At 38.5% G+C, this 24272-nt stretch overlaps 1 protein-coding gene across 3 annotated transcripts in view; it reads right to left on the minus strand.

Moving 5' to 3' along the window:
- Sema3e (semaphorin 3E) overlaps window positions 1–23937 on the minus strand; it is a 257764-nt gene extending 233827 nt beyond the window's left edge. The window contains exons 1-2 of one of the 3 annotated variants that reach the window (XM_017592522.3): window positions 23424–23914; window positions 23150–23347 (exon numbers count right to left, since the gene is read on the minus strand). In XM_017592522.3, coding sequence (XP_017448011.1) covers window positions 23150–23264 — 115 coding nt within the window. In that variant the 5' untranslated portion in view covers window positions 23265–23347; window positions 23424–23914. Of the gene's footprint in view, window positions 1–23149 lie in introns of all 3 variants that reach the window. The other 2 variants (NM_001106579.1, XM_039107252.2) reach the window with 2 other exon arrangements.
- Between the last annotated feature and the right edge of the window lie 335 nt (window positions 23938–24272).

Genomic DNA, 24272 nt, shown 5'->3' on the forward strand with positions numbered 1-24272 from the left:
ACATTTCATCCTAAAACAAAAGAATATACCTTTTTCTCAGTACCTCATGGTACCTTCTGCAAAGTAGCCATGTAATCGATCACAAAACAGGCTTCAACAGGTACAAGAAGACTGAAATAATCCCCATGAATCCTATCAGATCACCACGGACTAAGCCTGGTCTTCAATAACAACAAAAATGACAGAAAGCCCACATACACACGGAAGCTGAACAACACTCTACTCAATGACAACTTAGTCAAGGAAGAAATAAAAGGAAATTAAAGACTTTCTAGAAGTTAATGAAAATGAAGGCACAACATACCAAAATTTATGGGACACAATGAAAGCAGTGCTAAGAGGAAAACTCATAGCTCTGAGTGTCTGCAAAAAGAAACTGGAGAAAGCATACATTAGCAGCTTGACAGCACACCTGAAAGCTTTAGAACGTTTAAAAAGAAGCTCACCCAAGAGGAATAGAATGCAGGACATAATCAAACTCAGCGCTGAAATCAACCAAGTAGAAACATAGAGAACTATATAGGAATCAACAAAACCAGGGGCTGGTTCTTTGCTAAAATCAACAAGATAGATAAACCCTTAGCCAGACTAACCAGAGGGCACAGAGACAGTATCGAAATTATCAAAATCAAAAATGAAAAGGAAGAGATAACAACAGAAACCAAGGAAATTTCAAAAAACATCAGATCCTATTGCTGAGAAAACAGTTTACTTAGTCATATTTAATTGCCAAAATATTGTCTTTGTGAACAAGTATGTTGCCAGTTGTCAGTCAAGAGGGGACAATTTATGGCAGAAAAAAAAAATAACAACCAGATCCTCAATGGTTTCAAACACACATGTGTATCACATTTGACATATCCAAACAGGTATTCAATTCAGTTGTGCTTTACCAATAACTCTAGACACAGCAGAAAAGATTTATCCTTGGCCCATGTGTTTGAAACTGTCTATAGGAGTAGGAGAAAGAAAATGTAACAGTAACTCTCTAAACAATGAGGCTCCCGGGTTATGTTCAAGGAGGCATTCATCAATTTTGTTTATAATTTTTGTTTCCATTCAATTGGTTAAAACAAGCTACAAAACTATACTAACTTACAAAAGACAGCAAGTTGTTAACAAGAATACCCAGTGAAACATGAGAAGATTCAGAAATGTAAAACACTTTCGGACTTTGTGCTATTAAAGAAAATTTATTTTGGTTGAATCAACACAAGCCCACTAAACAAACATCTTTCATTAAAGAAAACATTACAGTCCAAGGAAACAAAACAAAGGACCAGACACAATTCCTGCCCTGACATAATTAGACCATATTACAGGAGCAGTTGCCACACTACAGACAATAAGCTACAACTGAGGCGAAGTGGCCTTGCCTTTCAAATGCTTCTATAGTTACTGTGTATGCTGTACTTTTCAAGCATCCTAAGTTTTTACCTAATTATCATTAATTTTGCCATTAATTTTGACTCTTCAAAATAGTCATATTTTGAACACAAATATTGTAATTATATCACTTAAGTATAACATTCAATTCTTGTGAAAGGTTTTGTGGATTCTTTACTGAGAGAAAAGTACATCATCTAGGCACCTGGAAACAGCGTTAAAGAAGGATAAGAAAAATATAGAAAACTTGAGTTTAACAAAAATTGACTTCAGATGGGTGGGTGCTAGGTATGGACAGATAGAGTAGCCACCAGACCGTGGGAGGAAAAGGCAGATATTTGAGTTTTGGAAAAGGAATACAGGATTGGTCTTAATGCTGTTATTGCTTTTCTACTTCCTTTATACCCCTCTCTACTTCTTTTTCATTCTTATTTGTTTTTAAACAGAGGAGAGAGATTTGCACAGATCTACCACACTCATCTACCTTAAAGGCACATCATATCAAATATGAATTAGGGCTTCTATTACTATGCATGAGCCATACAGTGCTAGGGAAAATGGATTTCAATGGCAAACACATAAGGGCTAAGTTAAATATCATAAATAATTTGTTCTGTGAGATTTGCTAGACAAACCAGAGGTCAACATTAAGCTAGAACAGACTATCTCCAGATTCTGCAACTGTTGTTGGAATTAGTGTTCTAATAAGCCAGTATAAAAGACACATAATCCAGATAGTTTATTGATAAGCCAAATGTCTAGATTGGGCAGATCTAATACTATTCTATCTTATTCCCCAGCTACAAAGCCCCTTGTTACTTGCTGCTTCTCCTGACCATGCGATTCTGGCCCATGGTAGTCTCCATCTATCCTCTTCTCTCTCCCATCTGTGACCTCCTCTTGAACCTCCAGTCCCACCTTACTCCTTTCACAGCCCAATCATAAGTTCTCCTAGCCTTTTATTGACCAATTAAAATGAGGAGAAGATTCACATGGCATTACTTGAATATGGGAGCATCTGCTCTTCAGGGGCAATCACATCTTAAGGAACCAGTTTTAGCTATAGGATACAAGCAGCATCAAACATACCCACTATATCTAACCACTAAAAGGAACATTTTTTTTTAATCATCAGGAGATCTTCTGAACAACCCTGCTTAAAGGTAGCCCAGCAGATAAGCCTGACAAAGAAAAAGAAAAAGGCACTTGTGTCCTGTGGGGTTAAACACTACCTTGGAAAATACTGCACAACCTGCAGGGGGTCTTCTAAATCTGTGATGCTATCATTTAAATAATTATATTAAGCTGGGATGAATTGTAACTGCTAATTGGATATGACTCTATTTCCTATCTTTTGAGAAACAGATTAAATGTGTACAAAAGCCATGACAAAAGTCATCATAAACTTATTATGATGACTAATAAGTCTTTGATTATTACAGTGATCTAGCCAAGGTAAACCATCATTATATATCTTTTTTTAAACTGTGTGCACTTTTTTTCTCACTTTTCCTACTTTTGTATACAGAAATTCTTCATCAATAAGAAATACCAAACTTCTCAGAACTCAGGAACTCTACAATGAAACATTTAACCAGAAAAAGATGAAGAAGCAATGGTAATTTTAATGCTTACAAAAATCACAAATTTGTCACACTTTAACGCCTCTATAAGATTTTAATTAAAGGGAAAGAGCTGACAAAGTACCTCTGATCTACTAGTTCCAGAGACTGTCCTGCTCTTTTTCAAGTGTGCAACTTTCCCTGAAAACCCACAACTAGAGAGTCAATTTCTCCCTCTTGGTTGTGCAGTTAGGCCCTTTTGCTGGTTTTCTCTTGACTCAAATCGAATCTACCAATCAAGGTCTAGAAGAGATCCCACCCGTACCAAGAAACAGTCTTCAAAGACTCTAACCAATAACATACTTTGTCTGTTTTAATAATTAATGTGGTTAAAATTTTTAAATATCTTAAAAATCAATCTTTTCAATAAAAAACACAATAATAAAAATGTGTAAATATATTCTAGAATTTAAAATATTTGATAGCCATTATAATCTTCATATTTTTAATGCTTTAAGCTCCTGTATAATGCTCACCTTGCAAGCGTAAATTTAATAACCCTCCTTTGAGAATGTTGATCTCCATTTCCTATATGAAGGTTAATATAAACTCTAAGGAGGTTAACCATAGAGTGATAAAACTAACCCCCAAAGTATTCTTCCGTAACCAAGTCACAGATCATAAAGAGCTTCCATTTCATTTGTGGAATTTATAATTTGAATACATTAGTAACTAAATGATTTTATGAAAGAGAAAATTGTTAGCCACTGAGAGTTTTTGACAAGCTCGCTTTACGTACCAGGTCTTGCCAAAGATATTGATCTAGAACTCAGACAGAGCAAAGTCTGGAATTCACACAAAGTAATGCTTGAAAAGTTTTCATTCACAATAAGAAAAAAAAAGTCATATCAACATAGAGATGATTAAATATATGGGCACATAACTGTGGGTAATTCTGGAGCTATTTATGAATAGGCTGTTTATCTTCTGAGCTGGAGAAAAGAATCTTTTGTGTAAAATGTGGATACTTCTCCACATTTCTTGTGGAGAGGCCAATTAGCCCTGCACAGCCCATTCGATGACTTTATATATTTATTACACTGCTGCTTCTCATAGGTCTTCTAATAGGGCCTATAAACGTACCAGTGGATAAAGTACTGTCCCTATACCTGACGAGTTTACTCTACATTTCTCTAAAAATGCATTATGCATTCTTCCATTAGTGTTATTTTGAGGAATGGAAGCAGAACGTTTGAATTTTTAATGAACCCTCCACGTATACTGTGCAAAGAAGATTGGATTGCTGGTAAGGAAGACTAGGTAAACATGATGCAAAGCAGTATTCAGTTTACAAAGTATGCCTGGGACAGAACTGAGGTAGGTACAAAGCGCACTGGTTATGTGTACATCAAGTCGAAAAGATAGGAAGGTGGTAATATATAGCATAGTGGCAGGGAGTGTGGGGAGAAGAGCAAGAGGCATTTTAAGGCGCAAAGACAGAAAGCACAGAGACCTGGAGGCAAGAAATGCTGGACAGGTCTCAAGTTCAGTATCACCAGAGAAGTCTTCTGTAAAGAAGATGCAGAGCACCAACCAGAGCTTCCAGGGACTAAGCCACTACCTAAAGACTATACATGGACTGACCCTGGACTCTGACCTCATAGGTAGCAATGAATATCCTAGTAAGAGCATCAGTGGAAGGGGAAGCCCTGGGTCCTGCTAAGACTGAACCCCCAGTGAACTAGATTGTTGGGGGGAGGGCGGCAATGGGGGGAGGACGGAGAGGAGGGGGAGGGGTTAGGGGGATGTTGGCTTGGAAACCGGGAAGGGGAATAACAATCGAAATGTAAATAAGAAATACTCAAGTTAATAAAGATGGAGAAAGAAAAAAAAAAGAAGAAGATGCAGAGCAAGCTGGTTGTCATGGCACCTCATGTCATCTCAGTTACTTGATGTCTGAATACCGGAGGTTGGTTTTTTTGTTTTTGTTTTTTGGGGTTTTTTGTTTTGGTTTTGGTTTTTGGTTTTTGGTTGCCTATGAGTTTGAGAAACCGCCTTAGCAACTGAAGGAGACCCTGTCTAAATATCAAACCAAATGAAATGTTAGGAGATAGACAGCAAGAAGTCAAGGTATAAACAGGTCTTGAATCTTGAAGAGCACAGCATAATCGTGCCAAGAATGCATCTTTGTAAAAATGCATTATGCACTGTTCCATTAGTGTTATTTTGAGGAATGGAAGCAGAAATGTTTTGAATTTTTAATAATCGCTCTGCTTATACTATGCAAAGGAGATTCACTTACTGGTAAGGACAATATCAATCGTGAAACACCCGCTATAATGCTCACCTTCCAAACCATTGATGGAACTACGAAGGCTACAAAAGGGTTTGAGAAACAATGCAGCAGCCACCTAAGCAGCTATCTCACTCTACAGGAGCAGATGGACTGACGGTGGCAGGAGGAGAGTAAGGAGATGAAGATTAATTATCCTCGGTTCCTTTGGGACTGGGCTAGCTGGGTTAATCCATGTGCAGTTCATGAACCACAAAAAGGGAGGGACAGACGATCATTATAGAAGACAACATCCAATTATGAAGACACCGTCTCTGAGTCAGCTAAAGGAAGGCAAGTTGGTCTATGACTTTGGTTTTTAAAATAAAAGTAATACTTTTTAGCATTCTAATTATAAATATCAATGAAAAGTATAACTATATAATAAAGAGAAAATAAAAATTATTCATACGCTGCTTCCTATAGGTGAATAAAAATAAGCATTAAAATTTATGAAAATATGTATATGCAATGACTCAATTAAAATATGTGCTACGGATTTGAACAGAGAGCTCTCAAAAGCACAAATTAAAATGGCAAAGGAACAGCTTTGAAAGCGTTCATAATCCTTAGAAAATGACTGAAATACAAACTGAAATAACTTTGAAATTTTATCTTACCTCAGTTCAAATGCATAAATTGAGAATAAAACTAAGAACAAATGTTGGTCAAGGTTCAAGGAAAAGGGAATTCTCCTCACTGTTAGTAGGATTGAAACTACTGCAGCTATTGTAGAGACCTGTGGGAAAATCTCAAAAAGCTCCAAGTAGATCTCCTATCCGACCCAGCTCTACCATTCCCTGACATCCTGCTACAGAGATACTGACTCAATCCTGCACATTGCCAGTTCATTCACAAAAGCCAGAAGACTGAAACGACACAAATGACTTTCAACCGATGACTGAATAATGAAAGTGTGGCACACATGCACAAGGAATACCAGTTTTGCTATAAAAAAAAATTAACCATGAAATTCTCAGATAAATGGATAGAACTAGAAAGCATGAGTCATGTGACCTAGACCCATAATGACAAATGTCACGTGTTCTCTCTATCTGCTGTTCCTAGCTCCAAATCTTCACTCTGAGCATGCAACACAGAGTAACAACAGGCACAGAAAGGTCTAACAGACCCATGCTGGAGAAGAGGCCCTAGAGAGAGGATATTACATGAGTGCTACAAAGGGAAAAGGGAAAAATGGGGAGGAGAGGCTTTAATTGGTAAGAGGGGATTGAGAGGGAAGGGAATAGCACATGGGTGTTTGAAAATACCATAGGGAAACATGATTTTTACAACATACATACATACACACACACACACACACACATATAGGTGTGTATTATAATTTATATCTATATGAATAAATATGCTAATATATACATATGCATGTGAATATAGTTTAAGTGGAGTTACGTTACCCAATGTGATAATGCTTCTCCCAAGAGCAATAGACTATCACACAATACACACAAAATAATGTCAAGCTTGAGCAATTTCCCTGAATTGCCACTACCTTGGTCACCTCCTAGAAATTAACGGAAAGATTACTGCGAACATGTCACACTTTAAACACAGGGCTTGAAGGAATCTATCTGGAACTGACCTGGAAGCCTCTGCCCTGAAAACTGACTCTCATAATATTAGAAGGTGTTATGCAAGACGCCGAGGGAGCCCTACCCCACTACAAAGCCTATGAACTACAATAACGGTTGGCCCAGCAAGATGTCCGGGATCGTGAGGAAAGTAGCACTCCCATCACCTGCATAGCTGATAATGGATAAAATGAATAATGGACACGAAGCCTTTGTTCTGCATTCTGTAGGAATTTCTGCAGACTCCTGAACAGAATAGTTCAGATGATGAACGCAATGCAATATTTTGCAAGACAATTTTCCTCGCCAACCTTGATATATTTATGGGTTATATTTAATACCCACATAAATCAAAGCTGGCATATACTTAGCGTTGACCCTTGAATACAATTTGCTTATAGAAAGTAGGTATATTAAAGTGCCTGAAGAAATGTTTGGATAAAAACATGGAGAAATATTATTAAAAGTTTCCACCGGGACATGGCAAAAGCATCATTTCAGTTGATAGCAGGTTAGGTGTTAGGAGCTAGGCAAATAAGAACATATGAGTATTTATACAGTAAATAAAAATAGTAATAAAAATGCATGCATAAATGATAGTATATTCAGAAAAGGAACAGTTTTTATAATAATATGAATGTGTGTGATTATTTTTCCATTTCCTCAAACTTATATGACTGCCACATTAAATAACATGGAAAGAGCGGCAAAGGCTCAGTCTTTTCAACAATGCGCATAACGTGTAAGGAAGAAATTATAAATAGTCCGAAGACAGCTGAAAACTCCTTAGTGTTACTGATTATAAACTTCACCTTCTGAAGAAAATGGGAACATTGCACATGGGTGTGTCTGTCTTATGTTAAAATCTCTTTATCACAGTGTAGAATTTTGAAGCCCTCGTTAATGTATTAATATGAAAAAGGACAGTATGAAGGTGAGAAAGCGTAGTTACGTGAAACTCACATTATCATGGTGATGTTTGACTACTCACAGAACAGTCCTGTAGCATTGCTCCTGTGTATCAAAACAAGGAAAACTACGTGCAAAGTGTGTACCACTAACATAGAGACCCAGCACTGAGTGAAGCAAAGTATTAGAAGAAAAAAGGAATCAGAACTACAAGGAAATTGGGTTAGACTAGAACTTTTTTAATTCAGAAGAGATTCAGAGTACTTACCACGTGTAAAATCTCAAGAGTGAGTTCCTTTAGTTTTCTGTCTGAATTACAAGGAGTTAATAAAAAAAATGGTTTTTTTCTGAAAGAAATTATATGCCTCTTTTTAAAACACAGGACTTGCTATGAATACTCAGAGAGACTGGCAAATCTACAAAACGACAGCAAATTAAAGTTACGAAATTAAGCAATCACAGCCATGATGGTATTTTAATTCTGCCATTCTGGTGTGGTGACCATTCCAGATTCTTTTCACATAAAAATTTGCTCAGACATTTTCAAAGTCTCCTGTTTACTTTAGCTATGAAGAAAGATTCTGTCTCTCCATATTAAGGAATTTTACATTCACATTTCAGTAACTATAATTATATAATTTCACAATATCTACTTCAAAAAGCAATGTCATTTATTGGTCCACATATCCCATAAACATAAAAAGCATATATGATACATAATCTAGTGGGAAAAAAAATCTCTTGCGTCTCTTTCTGATTACTGTTATTTAGATAGAGTCAATGATCAATATATTTTATATTAGAGAAAGTAACTTTAAAAGCATTTTTTATAACTAGTGCAAGCCTTGTCATTTCTAACTTTCTGAAGATAATAAATGTAAAAACTGATGCTAGGCAAATTAAGCAAAACATACAATTTTGACGAAAGATCTCTCACTGAAGTTCATGTCTTTCCTTGGAAAAACAACCACGTGTGGTTACTAGGCTTTTAGGATCTACACAGATTGACAAGAATAGAAGAGGGTTTCCCTTAACTTCAACGAAGAAACCCCACACGTAAAATAAAATAAATAAAAGAAGAAAGAAGCTGGCTTTCCTTGGGCTATGCAAAGCTCTCAGAAGGGCTGACAGCCATCTCAGTGTAAATGAACAGAAAGCATATTTGACAAGTAAGGCACGTCAACTCCAGGCAGCCCTGAGAAATAAATGTTGCTAATTAAAAAGCACGACTCTCCTGTGAGCAAGGCAGGCCTTCCTGGATGAGGAATTATGGTGACAAGGAATACTGGCAAGCACTGGCAAAACAGGAACAGGACCAGAGCGAGCATGGCCCATGTCCGTAATCTCCATAAAGAGAGGACCACAGTAAGCACCTTTAAACATCTGTCAATCCGACAAGACTCATGTCCTGGAGACACTAAAGGATAACTTAAGATGGAGTGACGTGAACCAAGAGGCAATAATTCACACTGCAGACTGTGTAGGCAGTTGTTTTCTTTTCACTAGACTGTTAACGGCCACCCTCAATCAGTACAAATAGCAGGTGTGTGGGCACCTGACCATTGTTCAGAGGCCACAGACCTGGTTGCCACACAAAACCGGCAGGAATCAGGGGACTTTGCACATTCAAAAACTTTCTCAACATGGATGAAAGTAGAACGGCTTTCCTAGACCAATGCCTTTTTTTTTTCCACTTGTGATTTTATTTTATTTTCCTTTACTTTTGAAGTCAATAAAGAAAACGTTAAATATGTCATACTGGTTTTAATTGCCTAGGTACAGTTAGGTTTTCAATCAGGCAGTTATTACTCAACTCTGCATCCCTACCTAGCTCCCTCCTCCCTCCCCTTTCGGGTCCTTCCTGTTTTCCTCCCTCCTTCTCTCCCTTCCTCTCTTCTTCACTCCCTTCCCTCATTCTCTATTTCCTTCCTATCAAATACTAACTTAGCAATTACTATGTGTCAAGCCCTATTCTGAAGACATTAAAAATTATTTCACTTTATCCTTATCCAACCAATGAAACAACTGCTGTTTATTATGTCTAAAAGTCACACTAATTCATCTTCCCTTATTTGTTTTCTAAATAGTCTTTAAATAGGGACGAAGACAGCTATCCGAAAAATAATTTTTTCCTGCCTTGAATGGACAGATATATCAGCAGATGCGAAAAACATTTTAGGAAAAAATATCATTTATCTGTCTGTAATGATCAGCAGAAGGAAGGAGTATAAATCTGAATGAAATAAAGTTAGGAATGGACCCACCCCAAATTACTTGAATGCCAGAGTAAGCCAATCCCAGCTGTTACTCTTTACCCTGGCTGCCATCCTGTTGGAGAGCAGGACGGGGGAGTTTGCGCAAACAACCTGCTGCGGGAGCAGCTGGGCTTATTTGTAGAGTATGCAAGCAGGCTGGGAAGACAAAGGCTAATTTCGGTGGCTAGCAGTATGAATGGAAATTTGGGCGATGGGGTGCGGGTGGGCTCAGGAGTGGGATGCTACAATGACATTACAACAACGGTGGTCCTGACAAGCATACCCAGGAGGCCATTTGCTGGCCGGAGTTTTCCCCGCCCACCGCAGAACTACACCAATAGCAGTTCCTCACCCACCACAGAACTAAACCAATAGCAGTTCCCTATTTATTACTGATCACTATGAAGACATTCAATAGTAAGCAACACCAAAGTTTGTTCTAATGATCCAGTGGAGATAAATGAGCAGTAAATGGCGAAAGAGCATTTCTAACCCAGAACCACAAACGGTGTGTATTACATGTTGACTAATGCAGAAATGCAGTTATCTAGTAAAGGTAATTACGCATGCTTAAATGAAACTGCACATAATAAAATCCTAGTACATCATTTATTTTACAGCACTATAAAGGATCTGATGTCTTTCTAAACAATTATTCCGTCTTTAGCCTAAAGACGTTGATATGCAATTCCCTATTATTTCCAATTTTCATTATTTTTTCATTTTATTTATTCTTAAGATTGATATCATTGTCTTTTTCCCCCTTCAAATATAAAAAGTCTCTGTACGGCGCTAACGACACACCTGATTTCAATTTGGGTATACATATTGTGGAGCGAGTAAAAAAAAAGGCAAAAAAAGAAAATCTGTCAAAAAGTAATGTTCAATGCATAACCTTAGTCTTAAGTGAGAGATATAATGATGGGGATAAAATTTATTTCTGTTAAATGGACTATAATTGGCTGAATGATAATATTTTCTTCTTCCTATAGTTCTTTGAAATTTGCTATAGAAATTATCATAAAATTAAAGTATATTAATATCATAGACATTTAAACACTCATTTCTCATGACTTTAACAAATTAGTATTGAAATTGATATTTAAAGTGGTTGTGAAATCCATTCCAGTGTTTTATATCTTCTTTCACTTTTTTCTTTCTGGACACAAAAAAAGAACTAATTTGAGATTCCATCGTAATGAAAATATGCAGTGGTACAGATAATTGAATATTCTGATAAGTAAAACTTTTAACATTTGACTGTGAACATTTCTTTAGTGTTCTTTTCAATTTAGTGATGTGCTGGTTCTTCTAAGAATGATTATGTCACATTAATCCAAATTCTAAGCTGACACCATGCTTAGTGTTTGGTATTCATTCTTCCCAATTTTGCAAATTTGGCCATTTGGATACTATTTATCCAGCCAGAAAAATGTACAACATACCCAGTGCTACATTGTTACGTTTGAAAAGATCTTTTTTTCTTTCTTCATTTTTACTGTTTTTGCATAAGGATTTCGTGAGTTTGCATAAGATGAGTGCAAAAGTATTACATGTTCATCAATAATAGAATTATTCTCAATCATTGTTGCCTTTTATTATCTTTTGAAAAATTCCTCTCTATATATGGAAGTTTTACATTTTACAGAGAGAGATGCATAGATAGACACACACACACACACACACACACACACACACACACACAGAGATTATAGATAAACATATATGATATATCAGCCTGAAAATAAGTTGCTACAGGGACCAGGGAGTGTCTCAAATTCACAGAGACTTTACTTACAAAAGCTGAGTGTGGTGTCTCTATTTGTAATTGTGTTGAGAAGACAGGGACTGGACAATCCTTGCAATTCCCTAGTCAGCCATTTTAGATTCATTCAAGCTCTGGACAATTGACAGACCCTGACTCAAACAACAAGGTAGGTGGCTTCTGAGGAAACAAAACAAGGTTGACCTCTGGCTTCCCCATGAACAGGTGCACAAAGTATAGTCACCACAGAAACCCACAATTCTCTCCAAGCTACCCCTGCACACACAAACAATTTTTTGAGTTATTTTTAAATCTTTTATTCTAGTTACTAAAACTAATTAAATGATTCTCAATTCTGTGCTTATTTACTTTTTATAGAACAGCGAAAATGTACACTTTTTCTAAACTGGTTAAATCCATTAGTTTATATCTGTACTTATGTAGATTGTATTTAATTAATCTGCTACCAAAATTTAAAAATAGAGAAAAATATTAGAGATAATGAAATATGTTCTTAGCTGACTATGATGAATTAAGTACAAAATTATCTCTTGACGTATTATTTTATACAATCAGAAAATTCCATGTAAATTCTTAAAATTGGATGAGAAATGAGTTCCATTTACCACCTGCTAGCTTGTAAAAAACAGTATAACTGGTCAACCATGACCATCAATATCTTATCTTAAACTCACAAAATCCTTAAACAAAAACAGTAAAAATGAAAATATCTTAATATTTTCCATCTCAATATCTTATTTTAAGATCTTTAGAATGAAAAATCAGAGTACCATGATCAAATTGTTCATCAAATATCCTCGCACAATCAAATCAAAACAAAATGCTTTGGCCTATGAAGGACATGTTCAAAAACCTAAGTGTTGAACAAGTTACTGTTCTTTTGCATAGACTCCTTGAGTTGAAGTCACTTGTTTCTTTTATGGTTTCTTTGTGTCTGTTTCTTCAGAATGTATCAGTGTGGGAATCAGCAGGATGTTGCATTGGCCTTGGAAGATGGTGTCTGGAACAAACAAGAGCTGAGGAGCAAGTGAAGGAATCACGTGTGTAGCCCACATGTGCACTGCTTCAGTGCAAACCTCAGACAAGGTCTTCCAAGTGCATTCTGGGTTGTTTCAAAGCATTTTGGGCTCCTTTCCAGAACTTTACAAATAGAAACCCTTTTGAAGAAGGCGTAAATAATAAATTTTTCTATCTTTCCTTTCACTGATGTGCTCCCGAGACCAATCATTTCCTTTTCTGTGATGTCTGATATGAACATATTTATGAGTGTCATCCAGCCAAAAATTTAATAGGTAATATAAATGTCATTATATACAGCAATTATATCATAGACATTACAATATGTAATAAGTCATATTACATAACGAACATTCATTAGAGACAAACTAAACAATAAAAACTGCTACCAAAAATTTCAGCACCTGTACAGGCAAGATTGCTCCAGGGGTACAAGTGGCCAACATTAACAATCTGGGTCAGATTCCCAGCAGCACACGATAGAAGGAGAAAATTAGCTCCCAAAAGTTTGTCATGACACATAGGCCTACATACATGTACATAAATAAATAAAATAAATGTAACTAAAGTAGTTCGTTTCAGTAATTATATATCCCTCATACTAAATAAAGAAAAATTTCTCAAATTCTCACAGAAACTGTATGGGGAGGAGTGTGATTGGGCAAACAGCATAGGTGATATTAGTGTGTGTGGTAAACACACAAACGACAAAATGGGGAAGTAGATATATAGTAGAGCATGTCTCTGGCGCGATCATCCTATAGACTGGGAGAACTGTGGGAGCATAGCCAGGGGCTAGAAGTTAGAGAAATGATGTCAGCAACTGGCTCGTGGGTTCTGACCTGCCCGCCACCCACTCGTCATCAAGATAAAAGTTCTAGCTCCCCTATCAATCAAAGCTCTGTCTCTGTAGACCTCACCTTAATACTTAATACATTAGAATCTCTTGTTTCATCATTGTAAGTCTCTTTACAAATACATCTTAGCCTTCTGGGAATAGGGTTTGGCATAAGACTGTGTGTGTGTGTGTGTGTGTGTGTGTGTGTGTGTGTGTGTGTGTGAAAGAGATAGACAAAGAGACAGAGAGAAAACTTTATCTTAGAATAATATTAGGTTAACAGGAAGATTAGTTTTGAAACGAGTACACTAGTTTCCCATAATGCTTAGACCCAGTTTTCCATTTATTAATAGTTTACCTAATGGTAACTTCAACTAATAAACCAACACTGATACATAATTACTAACTAAAATCTATACTGTGCTTGTATTTCCTTGGTTTTCACCTGACAAACCTTTACTCCCTCCAGAAACTTACCCAGCATACCGCTTATATTAAGAAAACTGTCTCCTTAGGTCCTAAAACCCTAGCCACCTTCTTAGTCTCTAAAACACTGATAAAGTTCAACAAATATTCGCAGAAAAAGGTAGTGTTGAATGAATCCAACTTTTTTGAATGGTTAAAATTTTCTAAATTTCCAAGGTGAGAGACCAAGATTCAGAGCCTAGGGATAAACAGTGGTGACACTGTCATTAGTCCAAGAAAACGTATCTTTGCGAGATATACATGTTCTGGAATTTCACAGGATGCTTCTTTCTCTGAAATTGACTAAAGTTTTGCACTTAGTATAGCAATATGTGCCCCAATTTACAGCATCAGTAATGAATAAAACATATTTAGATGTTATGCTGTGCTCAGTAAATACATATGCATCATGCTTAATTAAAAATAATCAGGGGCTGGAGAGATGGCTCAGCGGTTAAGAGCACTGTGCTCTTCCAGAGGTCCTGAGTTCAATTCCCAGCAACCACATGGTGGCTCATAACCATTTGAAATGGGATCCGATGCCCTCTTCTCTGTGTCTGAAGACAGCTACAGTGTAGTCATATAAATAAAATAAATCTTTAAAAAAAAAAAAAGAAAAACCAGGGAATAGTAAGATTGCTCAACTTCTGAGTGTATTTATCATGACCAATCCTACAATTTTGAGTTTTTTTGGTTTTTTTGTTTGTTTGTTTGTTTTTTTTTCCTAGAGCTAAGGACTGAACCCAGGGCCTTGAGCTTGCAAGCCAAGTGCTCTACCACTGAGCTAAATCCCCAACCCCCAATCCTACAATTTTGGACATTAAGATACTAGCGGGTGTCATGGCTCACACCTGTGATCCAACACTCAGGAGACAGAAGTATGTAGTTCTCTGTGAGTTCAAGGCCAGCCTAATCTTCAGAGTGAGCTTTAGGACAGCCGCAGCTACCCCAAGAAACCCTATCACAAAACAAAACAAAACAAAACAAAACAAAACAAAACAAAACAAAACAAAACAAATACTGTACTTAGCAGTAGCCCTAAATCAAGTTGCCTTTCATTTGACCATAAGGCAGAAGTCAACTAAAAATGTTTTTATTTGAAAACAAAGTAAACCACCATAGTAACCACCCACTCAATAACTATAGGTTTCGAAAATGACTTGAATAAGTAATTTTATTCACTATACAATTGCATCACAAAATATTCTCCCTTGACTTCAAGTAGCTTAAAGGCACTTAAAATTCTATAAAGTAAGGAACAGTATCCAGGTGACAATATCAAGTTGTATTTCTATGATGTGATACATTTTTCTGTAATGATCACAAGGGACAAAACACTTCCATTAGCTTCTTTTTGGCGCTGAGGAAAATAAGTCTCAGAGCTCAGTGACTTACAAGAAAAACGAAGCATAAATAAGATACACTATTAGTTCAAATCCAGAAACTTAAACACCATTCATCTGTGCTTTTCCCAATAGAGCACACTGTTTCCCAGGTGTGTAGGTTTTAAAGATTCTGGAGAAATCAAACACACAGGGAGGTCTATCGGGAGAAGAAAGGAGTCTTTGCATTTGTGAAGTTGGGAGGGGCCTGAGACAGCACGTGGTCCACAGTAAACTTTTCACTCAGGAAAAGAGCAATCAGGAGCAGTAAATAGCTGGGAGCAACGTTGTGAACACGTTTTTGTTTTGGCCTTTTGATCTACAGTATGTTTTGAACTCACAATTTAAAGGCCTCTTCATTTCCCTCTTTTCCAGGAGAGGACGGGTCAGCAGGCCCAGCTGACTGCTATTCTCTCCCTCTTTTATTCTCTTTATACTTTGTGGCCGCTCTATCTGGCGGTGGAGCTATGCCTACCTGAAATCACCAGTGGAATTTCTTCTTAGAGACTCTACGCCTCCACAATAACCTCCGACTAAACCTTCTTCTCATTCTGTTTTTTCCAAGCTAAAGCTCAAAACACAGAGCATAGAGGTTTGCATTGATAATATTCTGTCACCTAAAATCAAGTGTCCTTAACAGATGATGTCAGTTAACAGGTTCTGCTTCCTACTATCCTCATCGGCCCCGCCCTGTGCTCCCACTGCCTCAATCTCAGGGCACCTATCAGCGTCAGCTACGTCGGGCCCTGAAAACACAGGACAATTTTTGGTTGTTTAGTGTGTATTTCATTATAAGATGCGTTACAGCAAATTTTGAGTACCTAATAATTGCATTTTTTTCTAATTAAAAAGATCTTACTTTCTGGTTATCAAATTGAACAAAAATAAGATGAAGTTTCAAGGTAAACTGAGGATGAATGAATATGTTTCATCCACTACAACCTGTTTTCATTTCTTTGGCCTAAAGTCAGGTAAAGATAAGGAATCACTGTCTGGGGAAAGAGTTGGGAGAGAGATGGTGCCAAAGTGCGCATTGGGTAGCAGGGGATCGAGCCGGCAAAAAAGAGGAGTGTGATCACCCAAGATTGGCACGTGCATGCAGAATAGTGTTTTTAAAAACATAGAAGGTTGTGCTGCAACGGTGGGAAAATGAGAGATGCCTCCAAGGACTTCCTGAAGCCCTGCTGTTTCGCTCAGGAGGGGAAAGGAGATGAATGGGAAGACCAGGCTAAGCCCCTCCTCTAAAGTATCCTTTACTGAAGAAGTCATAAACACTCATCAGGACACCTCAGTTTCCGTTGGAACCTTTCTCACCCCACCCCATTCCACTCACCTTTGGAAATCAGTGTCTAAGCCATTTAGCCTTGCTTGTATGGCAATGGGCATTAACCGAATTCCACCTAAGTGTAAGGAGTGAGTCCTGTCCCAGCCACCTTACCTAGTTTGTGCCAGGAAAGACAGAGCAGAGGTTCTCTTTCACTTTCAAAGCAAACAACACATGCTGAGCTGATAGCCGCCTGCCGGACACTGTTTAGACTACCATGACTCGGTGTGGTCTGGCTTTTGTAATATCAGCGCTATTGTGCTTTACAATGGCGGGGCCACAATTACCTTTGTTGGGTAGGTATTTTTAGGATTTGGTCTGTTGTCTCCCAGGTGCCAGCTGGTAAAGTTCCAACTTCCTTTAAATTATTAACAAAGTAATTCTACAGTAGCTTATAAATGCAAGGGACTCCCACATTCCCAACAATTTGTAGGCACCTACAGTAGTCAGAACTGGAAAACTCTTGCTTTTAGAAAAAAAAAAAAAAAAAAAAAAAAAAAACCCTGTGATGGGTAAGTATTTTCCCTTACTTTAAGTTGGAAGCTGAGTTTGCTTGTGGTTCCTTTTACATCTAAAATGGGAACCAGCAAAGATGATGCTCTCTCAAGTTTCTTCTGGTTCACTGGGTTATTTTTGAAAGGCTTCCTAAGGCTAAAGTATTGTGCCACATCGATTTGTATTGTCTTCCCTGATCCCTCCCCATCTGCAAATTAAATGCTGCCCTGCTTTAAAGCTGAGGAGGCTCTTGGTCACAAAACATAAGTTACTTGCTGAACCACAAGCAAGATTTAAGTTAGGCATGCTTTGTCAAAACCTAGGGGGACTGAGCCCATCAAAATAAGAATGTGTGAGTGTTTTTGGAATGTCTGAGCCTAAAGTACTTGTTCTGTTTACCATTCCTGCACTGCTAAACCCTTAGGCACAGAGCAGAGATGACTGAGAATTTTAAGAAGCCAGCTATAGATGTGGAAATTCACTTCTCAGTTTAAAAAAAAAACTCAAGCAAATCAGTGGATTCTCTTGTTCTTTTTAGGGGCCATTGGGATTTAACCTGTAAGATTTCAGGTTAGAGCACCCAGGTAATAGGTGGGAAGAGCTTGATCTACACAAGAGAACTTGAATAGGCAGAGCTGTTCTTGAATAATAATTGCCGTGACCGCCACAAGCTCATCACAGGAAGGCAAGTTCTCAGTTGAAAGATGTCAGTTCTTGAAATTAGTCAAGGAAGAAAACACCCTTACATAGATTTCGTCTTAGAAAGCTTTTTTTTTTTCCCGTAAGTCCAACTCCACAAAACATACTGTAATTCCTCACATTTCGTTCTATGTTTATTTCTTACCATAAACTATTTGTTAATAAAACCATCATTTAATTCTCACCAACACTCCCTAATGGAGTCTGGCATGTGGGTTAATGTTTACTCCCGAGTCCTATTTAACTACTGTGGTTATGAATCATGCCTTATGACCAGTTTTTATTTATTAACACCCAGAGATGTGTGACTAATATCACTATTGATAATGCTTAGTTACTGGCTAAAACCAAAACTCTGAGCTGGGTCATAAAATACCAACTTAATCACTGCCTTGTTTATTATATTTAATTTTCTTTCAATTTTTTTTCTGGAGAGAAAATAAAACACCAGTCTCTAGGACATTCAGACAAAGCTTTTCTTAACATTGCATTTTAGCACCCTGGTTTGATAAACGTAAAGAATTTTAAAATCTGAGTCAATATTGGCTATGAAAATGTTGAAAGTGAAGACAGACATAACTAACATGGCATAACTAAGGGCCGAAGGTGGCATTTAGGATGAACAGTCCCTGAGGACCAACCACAACATTTTAATATTACTTTAGACCTAATTCTTCCTTGTAGGGCGGCACTAACTTAACACTCACCCATATCTAATTTCCTACCACTCCCTGGGGTTAGAACATGCTGCCTTCCAAAATAATCAACCCCCAGTAGTGCTTAAGAACTATTAATGATATACACAATTTTAGATTACGAAGAACATTCACAAGTATAGTGACAGAAGATGCTCTCTAACCCTCTGTGAGTAGGCACCATGGCGGTCAGTACTTTGCTCATTGAGTCAGGAATTGCCATTATGAGGAGGAGGAGGAGGGGGGAGGAGGAGGAGGAGGAGGAGGAGGAGGAGGAGGAGGAGGAGGACCTGATGTGGAGGCTGCTGATGTCAAATCCTGAGCTCTCTGAACTATCACAGACCTGGGTGTTCAGAGTTAGCATGTCTGAGTTCAGACATACTGATTAACACTTGCAAGCTTTATGTTCATGGGTATCTATTGAAAGCCTAATTCTCCATTTATAATGTCAACATATCTTGACTTAACTGCCTCTTCCCCAAACATCCTAGGAGAACTCTGTCTTGCTGAAGCAATCACTCCTTGTCTTCTGTGACTGTCATTCCTCAGGGGGACTTTGAACTCCTATCTTCTAGACTCTCCTGATTGACTGTCCTTGATGGGAGTCTCTGTTGACTGGGGCTTTCTACAGTTCTCGTGATTGGTTCTTTGCTAATTTGTTTCTTTGTTTGTTCCTTCTCTCAATTCCATTCTCGAGAAGGTTATTTTTGCCTTCCCAGTAACCTCATTAATGCAGGATGGTGACAGATAAGGAAAGAACGGTTATGGAGAAACTCAGTTCACCAGGGCTCCTCCTCATTCTTTCCATTCAGTCTTTGAGGAGAGTTGCAAACAGTTTCTATGAAAACTCTTTGAACAGAAAGTTCACTCTCCATTAATCTCACCAATATTAGGCTCCTTAGCTAGAATAAACCACTATGATGCACATGATGCATGACTACCACTGTATGTTAAATTTTTTGCCTTACATAGTCAACCTCAACTCTAATCTTGACTGAAAAATATTCTTTCAGGGAGAGATAGCATCTTGCCACCTAATTTTTTTTTATGTTTTCACTTGTTAACAAAACTTATTTGTTCTTATAAAACTCACCAAGAGATACATGTATTTTCTGAATAGAGGATGTCTTATCCTTTCATGTCCTATATTTGCCCTAAATTGACACATTTTCTAAATAATAAGATAGATTGAGATGGTAAGAAAAACTGAGGCCTGAAGACAGTCCCATCACAGGTGAAAAATGCTTAGAAACTAGCCAGACGGTGCTCTCTATCCTGTATTGCCTTCCTACTTAGAAGCCTTCTTTTTCAAAGGTTTAAGAGCAGACCATGGGGTTGGGGATTTAGCTCAGTGGTAGAGCACTTGCCTAGCAAGCGCAAGGCCCTGGGTTCGGTCCCCAGCTCCGAAAAAAAGAAAAAAGAAAAAACAAACAAACAAACAAACAAAAAATGAAAGGACCAGTTGGCCTCTAGACACGTTTGTGAATATACTTTTGTAGAAATTAACTCAAGCTTTGTATATGACAGTTAAATCTCCTCCTGGATGGGGGAGGGGAGATTTTGTTGTTGTTGCTGCTGTTGTTGCTGGAAGTGGAGAGTAAAAGAAAACTGGCTGCCCTTCTCCCACCTGACACATAACATAGACCACTGCCATGAGAAGAATGATGGATACACACAACATGGGTCCTCTAGGGACCTGACAGTGTCATCCCATAGGGTCAGGCAGCAGCACAGAGGTGCTATGTCACATACACCTGCATATCTTACTTTGAAAGACTGAACAAACCACTGGTAATATTAATTACTTAATTCCTCCTGCTACTAAAAACCCAAAATTACTGTCACCATTCAATACCTCAGAAGATTAATCTGCACTGCATGATTCCCAATATTGGAAGACTCTTGGAAGGTCTGCTGAATTCCAGAGTGTGGAGAATGGTTCATTTTGTGCTGACTGAACTGGATGTCCTTGCTCTGACATTCCTTGCTTTTCCTGTCACTGAGGAACCTGTGGTACGGCAAGCATTTGCTGCTCCAGGTTCCCTTTCTGGTGTGATCTCATAGCTGACTCTCCTAAATTTCACAAGTAAGAACATTTTATTCACAGATATCGCTACACTGTCTTCATATAAAACCAGCATCATAAAATTGTCTGTTTAGCCAGTCCCAATAAACAGAGAAGAAATGCCAAAGAAAAATCTTGTGAGAGTTTTCAGTCTGCTACACGCAAATACATGAAGATCCTTTCCACAGCATATGACACGGCTCATAAAATCAGTTACACTTATCTCCCTGATGAAGAGAGACATCTTGAAGACGAGCTTGATTAAAAAAATATATATTTAAATGAGATCAACTTTACCATGGAATTTTGGTATGCTGACCCAATTATAAGCTCTCCCGTGCAGAACCAAATGAGGCAGTTTGGAAAACATACTGAGACTAAGCTACCAAAAGCCAAGTCTGCCTGAGGTATAAAGGTTAATAGAAGGCTTAACAGAAGAGCAGCATGTCAAAACCAACAGCCTATGCTGCTGTTGTTGTTTTCCTTTTCTCTACGTTTTGCTTCAGTTATCCACTACAAAAAAAAAAAAAAAAAAAAAAAAAGGAAAAAACTATGGCAAAGTTGAAACTAGAAGGGAAAAAAACAAGCCCTGTATCCTTTCATGACTCACGTGTCCCTTTGCCTACATTCCATCCTTCCTCATTGCCTAACGTCACCCTCTCTTGCTCTGCTTTCTAAATCTTACACTCCACCTAGAGTTGGTCACACTTGCTTGCTGTGTACAGACACACAGTACACATGTTATAGGCTGGGATCCACACTTCAGAAAGAACGAACGTCCAGTGCTTTCTGGCATGAGTTTGGCTCACCTCACTTAACAGTGCACTTACCAAGTCCATACATTTTCCTGTAATTTTTGTGATATCAACAGTGTACACTCAGGAAAAGAAATTAGGAAGAAATAACTCATGCATAATAGCTCTAGGATAAATACTACTTATAAGAAACATTCTTTTCTGGCATCCTCATTTCTCCATCCCATCAAATTTTGCATTTTGATGTGTCTGGCTATAACTTCTTAGAAATAGAGGCTTTGCTACCCATCATAATATATCATCCCAACTCAAAAGGCATGGGCTAAAGGACACTACATTCTAAACATGTTACAAATGTGTTGTGATTTGTGCTTAATCCATTTTTGGTACCTAGTACATAATGTTACAAGGACATTATTTAAATCAAGAAGATAGTCGTAGTTTTAAGTATTAAGATGGGAAATTTCTAGAGTCACCATTACATTTACTGCTGTACGATAAAAAAACAAAAAGGCCAATTATGTCATACAAAACTCAGACCTCCTGGTTCCATCCTCTGCTAAATAGTCTGTCTTGTATTCAAAAACGCAGGTTCTCTTCTTTCCGTAGTGAAAGACAATTTAAAAGCTTACTCGGTTGAATAAAATGGCTCTTATGTAATCCTTATTATTGCATCTGTTCTCTGCCTTAATTGGTGGTGGCAATGAATACTTCATTCCCAATAATTTATTCCAAATTCCTTTTAAGTCAACAAAATCACTTCCTCTTAAAACAGGTCTTGCTCTTTATTTGTTTGGTGACAGGAAGACTCATGATTGGTTTTGACTGCTCCTGATGCAAAACCTATCTTTTGATCATTTATTTATGAATATGATGTAGCTGTGCATAGAATAAAACAAACACTCTGCCAGACATTCAGTAAAAATACATGAATGCACACTTAAGAAATAGCTAGTGCATAGCAATATTTAATCATTATAAGTCAATTTACCATGATTGCCAGAAAACTACTTTATTTGGCCACACATTAAAATATTCTAATAACCAACTCAGCGTGAAGGCTAATTTCTATTATTTGCTAGTCATTTAAATTACACGGGGATATCATTTATTCCTCAGGAATTTTCTTTTCTCCTCTCAATCTCATTATAAAGGAAACAATCAAAACATCCAAGAACAACGGTGGCAGTAACAACAAAGTGTGCCTCTACTTTTAAAGCCGGTCCCATATACCTGCCATAATGCAAGTAGTGGTGTTTCAATCCCTACAGCTCCCTTGGTGGACTTAGCCTTTCCAGCTTTGAGCAATTGCGCCCCACCTTCTCAGTTCTGCACAGTGGTGAGTGAACTTCTCCAGAATAATATCTGATATTTCTAGGGCAAAAATAACACCTCCAAGTTGGCATGCGATGTAACACTTTTCCCAGATGAGGTAGGATATGTTAACTAGAGGTGCTTACAATCCTGGGTGAAGTGTCGCAATATGTTTCAGGTGCGCTTTGGGGGTCTTGGGGGTGGGGATCGTGGACCTATGTTAAGTGACTTTCTATTTGGGCATTTTCCTAACAAAAGGATAAGGAAAGGTAACCTACCTTTATGAGACAGTCGTAGCCTGGGATAGGAGGGGTTCGCAGTGTAACCTGGGGTCCAGAGCTCCAGCAGGTGACCCCAGAGCAGCAAGGTGAGGATGTGTCCGGTCGGTGCCATGGTGCGTGCTGACTCTCCTCTGGTCCCTCAGCCACACTTTAAGGCAGGACTGAGTTTTACTTCGTACTTCTCTTCAGGGGCAACTGCGGGCGACAGGCTTTGTCACAAACAGAAGGGGTTGTCATCAGAAAATACCATTCCCAAGTACCATTTGCCGACCAATATTTGGATCCGGAAAGCCTTTCTGTCCTGGGGACCCGTGGGTTAGAAGCGCAGAGCAAGAGGACATTCCAAGGAGCGCGTCTTGAGAGCCAGGTCCCGGCTGGAGCTGTCGCCGTCACCCAGCCGCGGAGTGAGGAGGAGGCTGTGGCTAGCTTCAGTCTCCCCGCCAGCTATTCATTGAGAAAACAGCCGGAGCAGAGCAGCAGCCTCCCCCAGCTCTTCCCCCAGCCTCCCCGCAAGCCTCGCAGAAGTCAGCCTCCTGCACTGACTTGCCGTGCAGCTAGTTCGTATTCGCCTCTCCTCTCGATAATTAAAAGCAAGAAGTGCCACTTGCGCCAGGAGCGCGGGATCCACCCAGTGGGGATGCCGCCTGTCAGCGCTCTGTTTACAGGAAAGTTCAGGCAGGGTTGAGCCCGTGCGCGTTTCTAGGAAGTGTCTCCAGCCCACGTGCCTCGCCGCATCTCCCGGGCTCTGACCCGCCCGCCAGCCTAGGGAGACAGGTCCTCACCCTGACGGGGCGGGGCCAGGAAGACCTGCAGGATACTCCGATTATTTGAGCTTGTGAAAGGCTGAGACGTGGCCTCGGGAAGGACGTTGAAATGCTCATTCACCAAGAGTGATCTTTGAATAAAACCACGGTCTAAATCTGCCACTCTCCAGGAGCCAAATTAATTTGTTCACTGTTTCCACACAATTCAAGTTTTCTGTATTTTCCATCTTACGAATGTTACTTTTGACTCTTTTGAGGAAAGTGCATATTTCAAGAGCCTGGGGGTGCGGAAGAGGGAATGTCATTTTTCCATCGTTTCAAAAATGGGTTGGTATGAAAAAAAACATCTGCCGTAG

This window comes from Rattus norvegicus, chromosome 4 (assembly GCF_036323735.1).
Source record: "Rattus norvegicus strain BN/NHsdMcwi chromosome 4, GRCr8, whole genome shotgun sequence".
NCBI classification, from domain to species: Eukaryota; Metazoa; Chordata; class Mammalia; order Rodentia; family Muridae; genus Rattus; species Rattus norvegicus.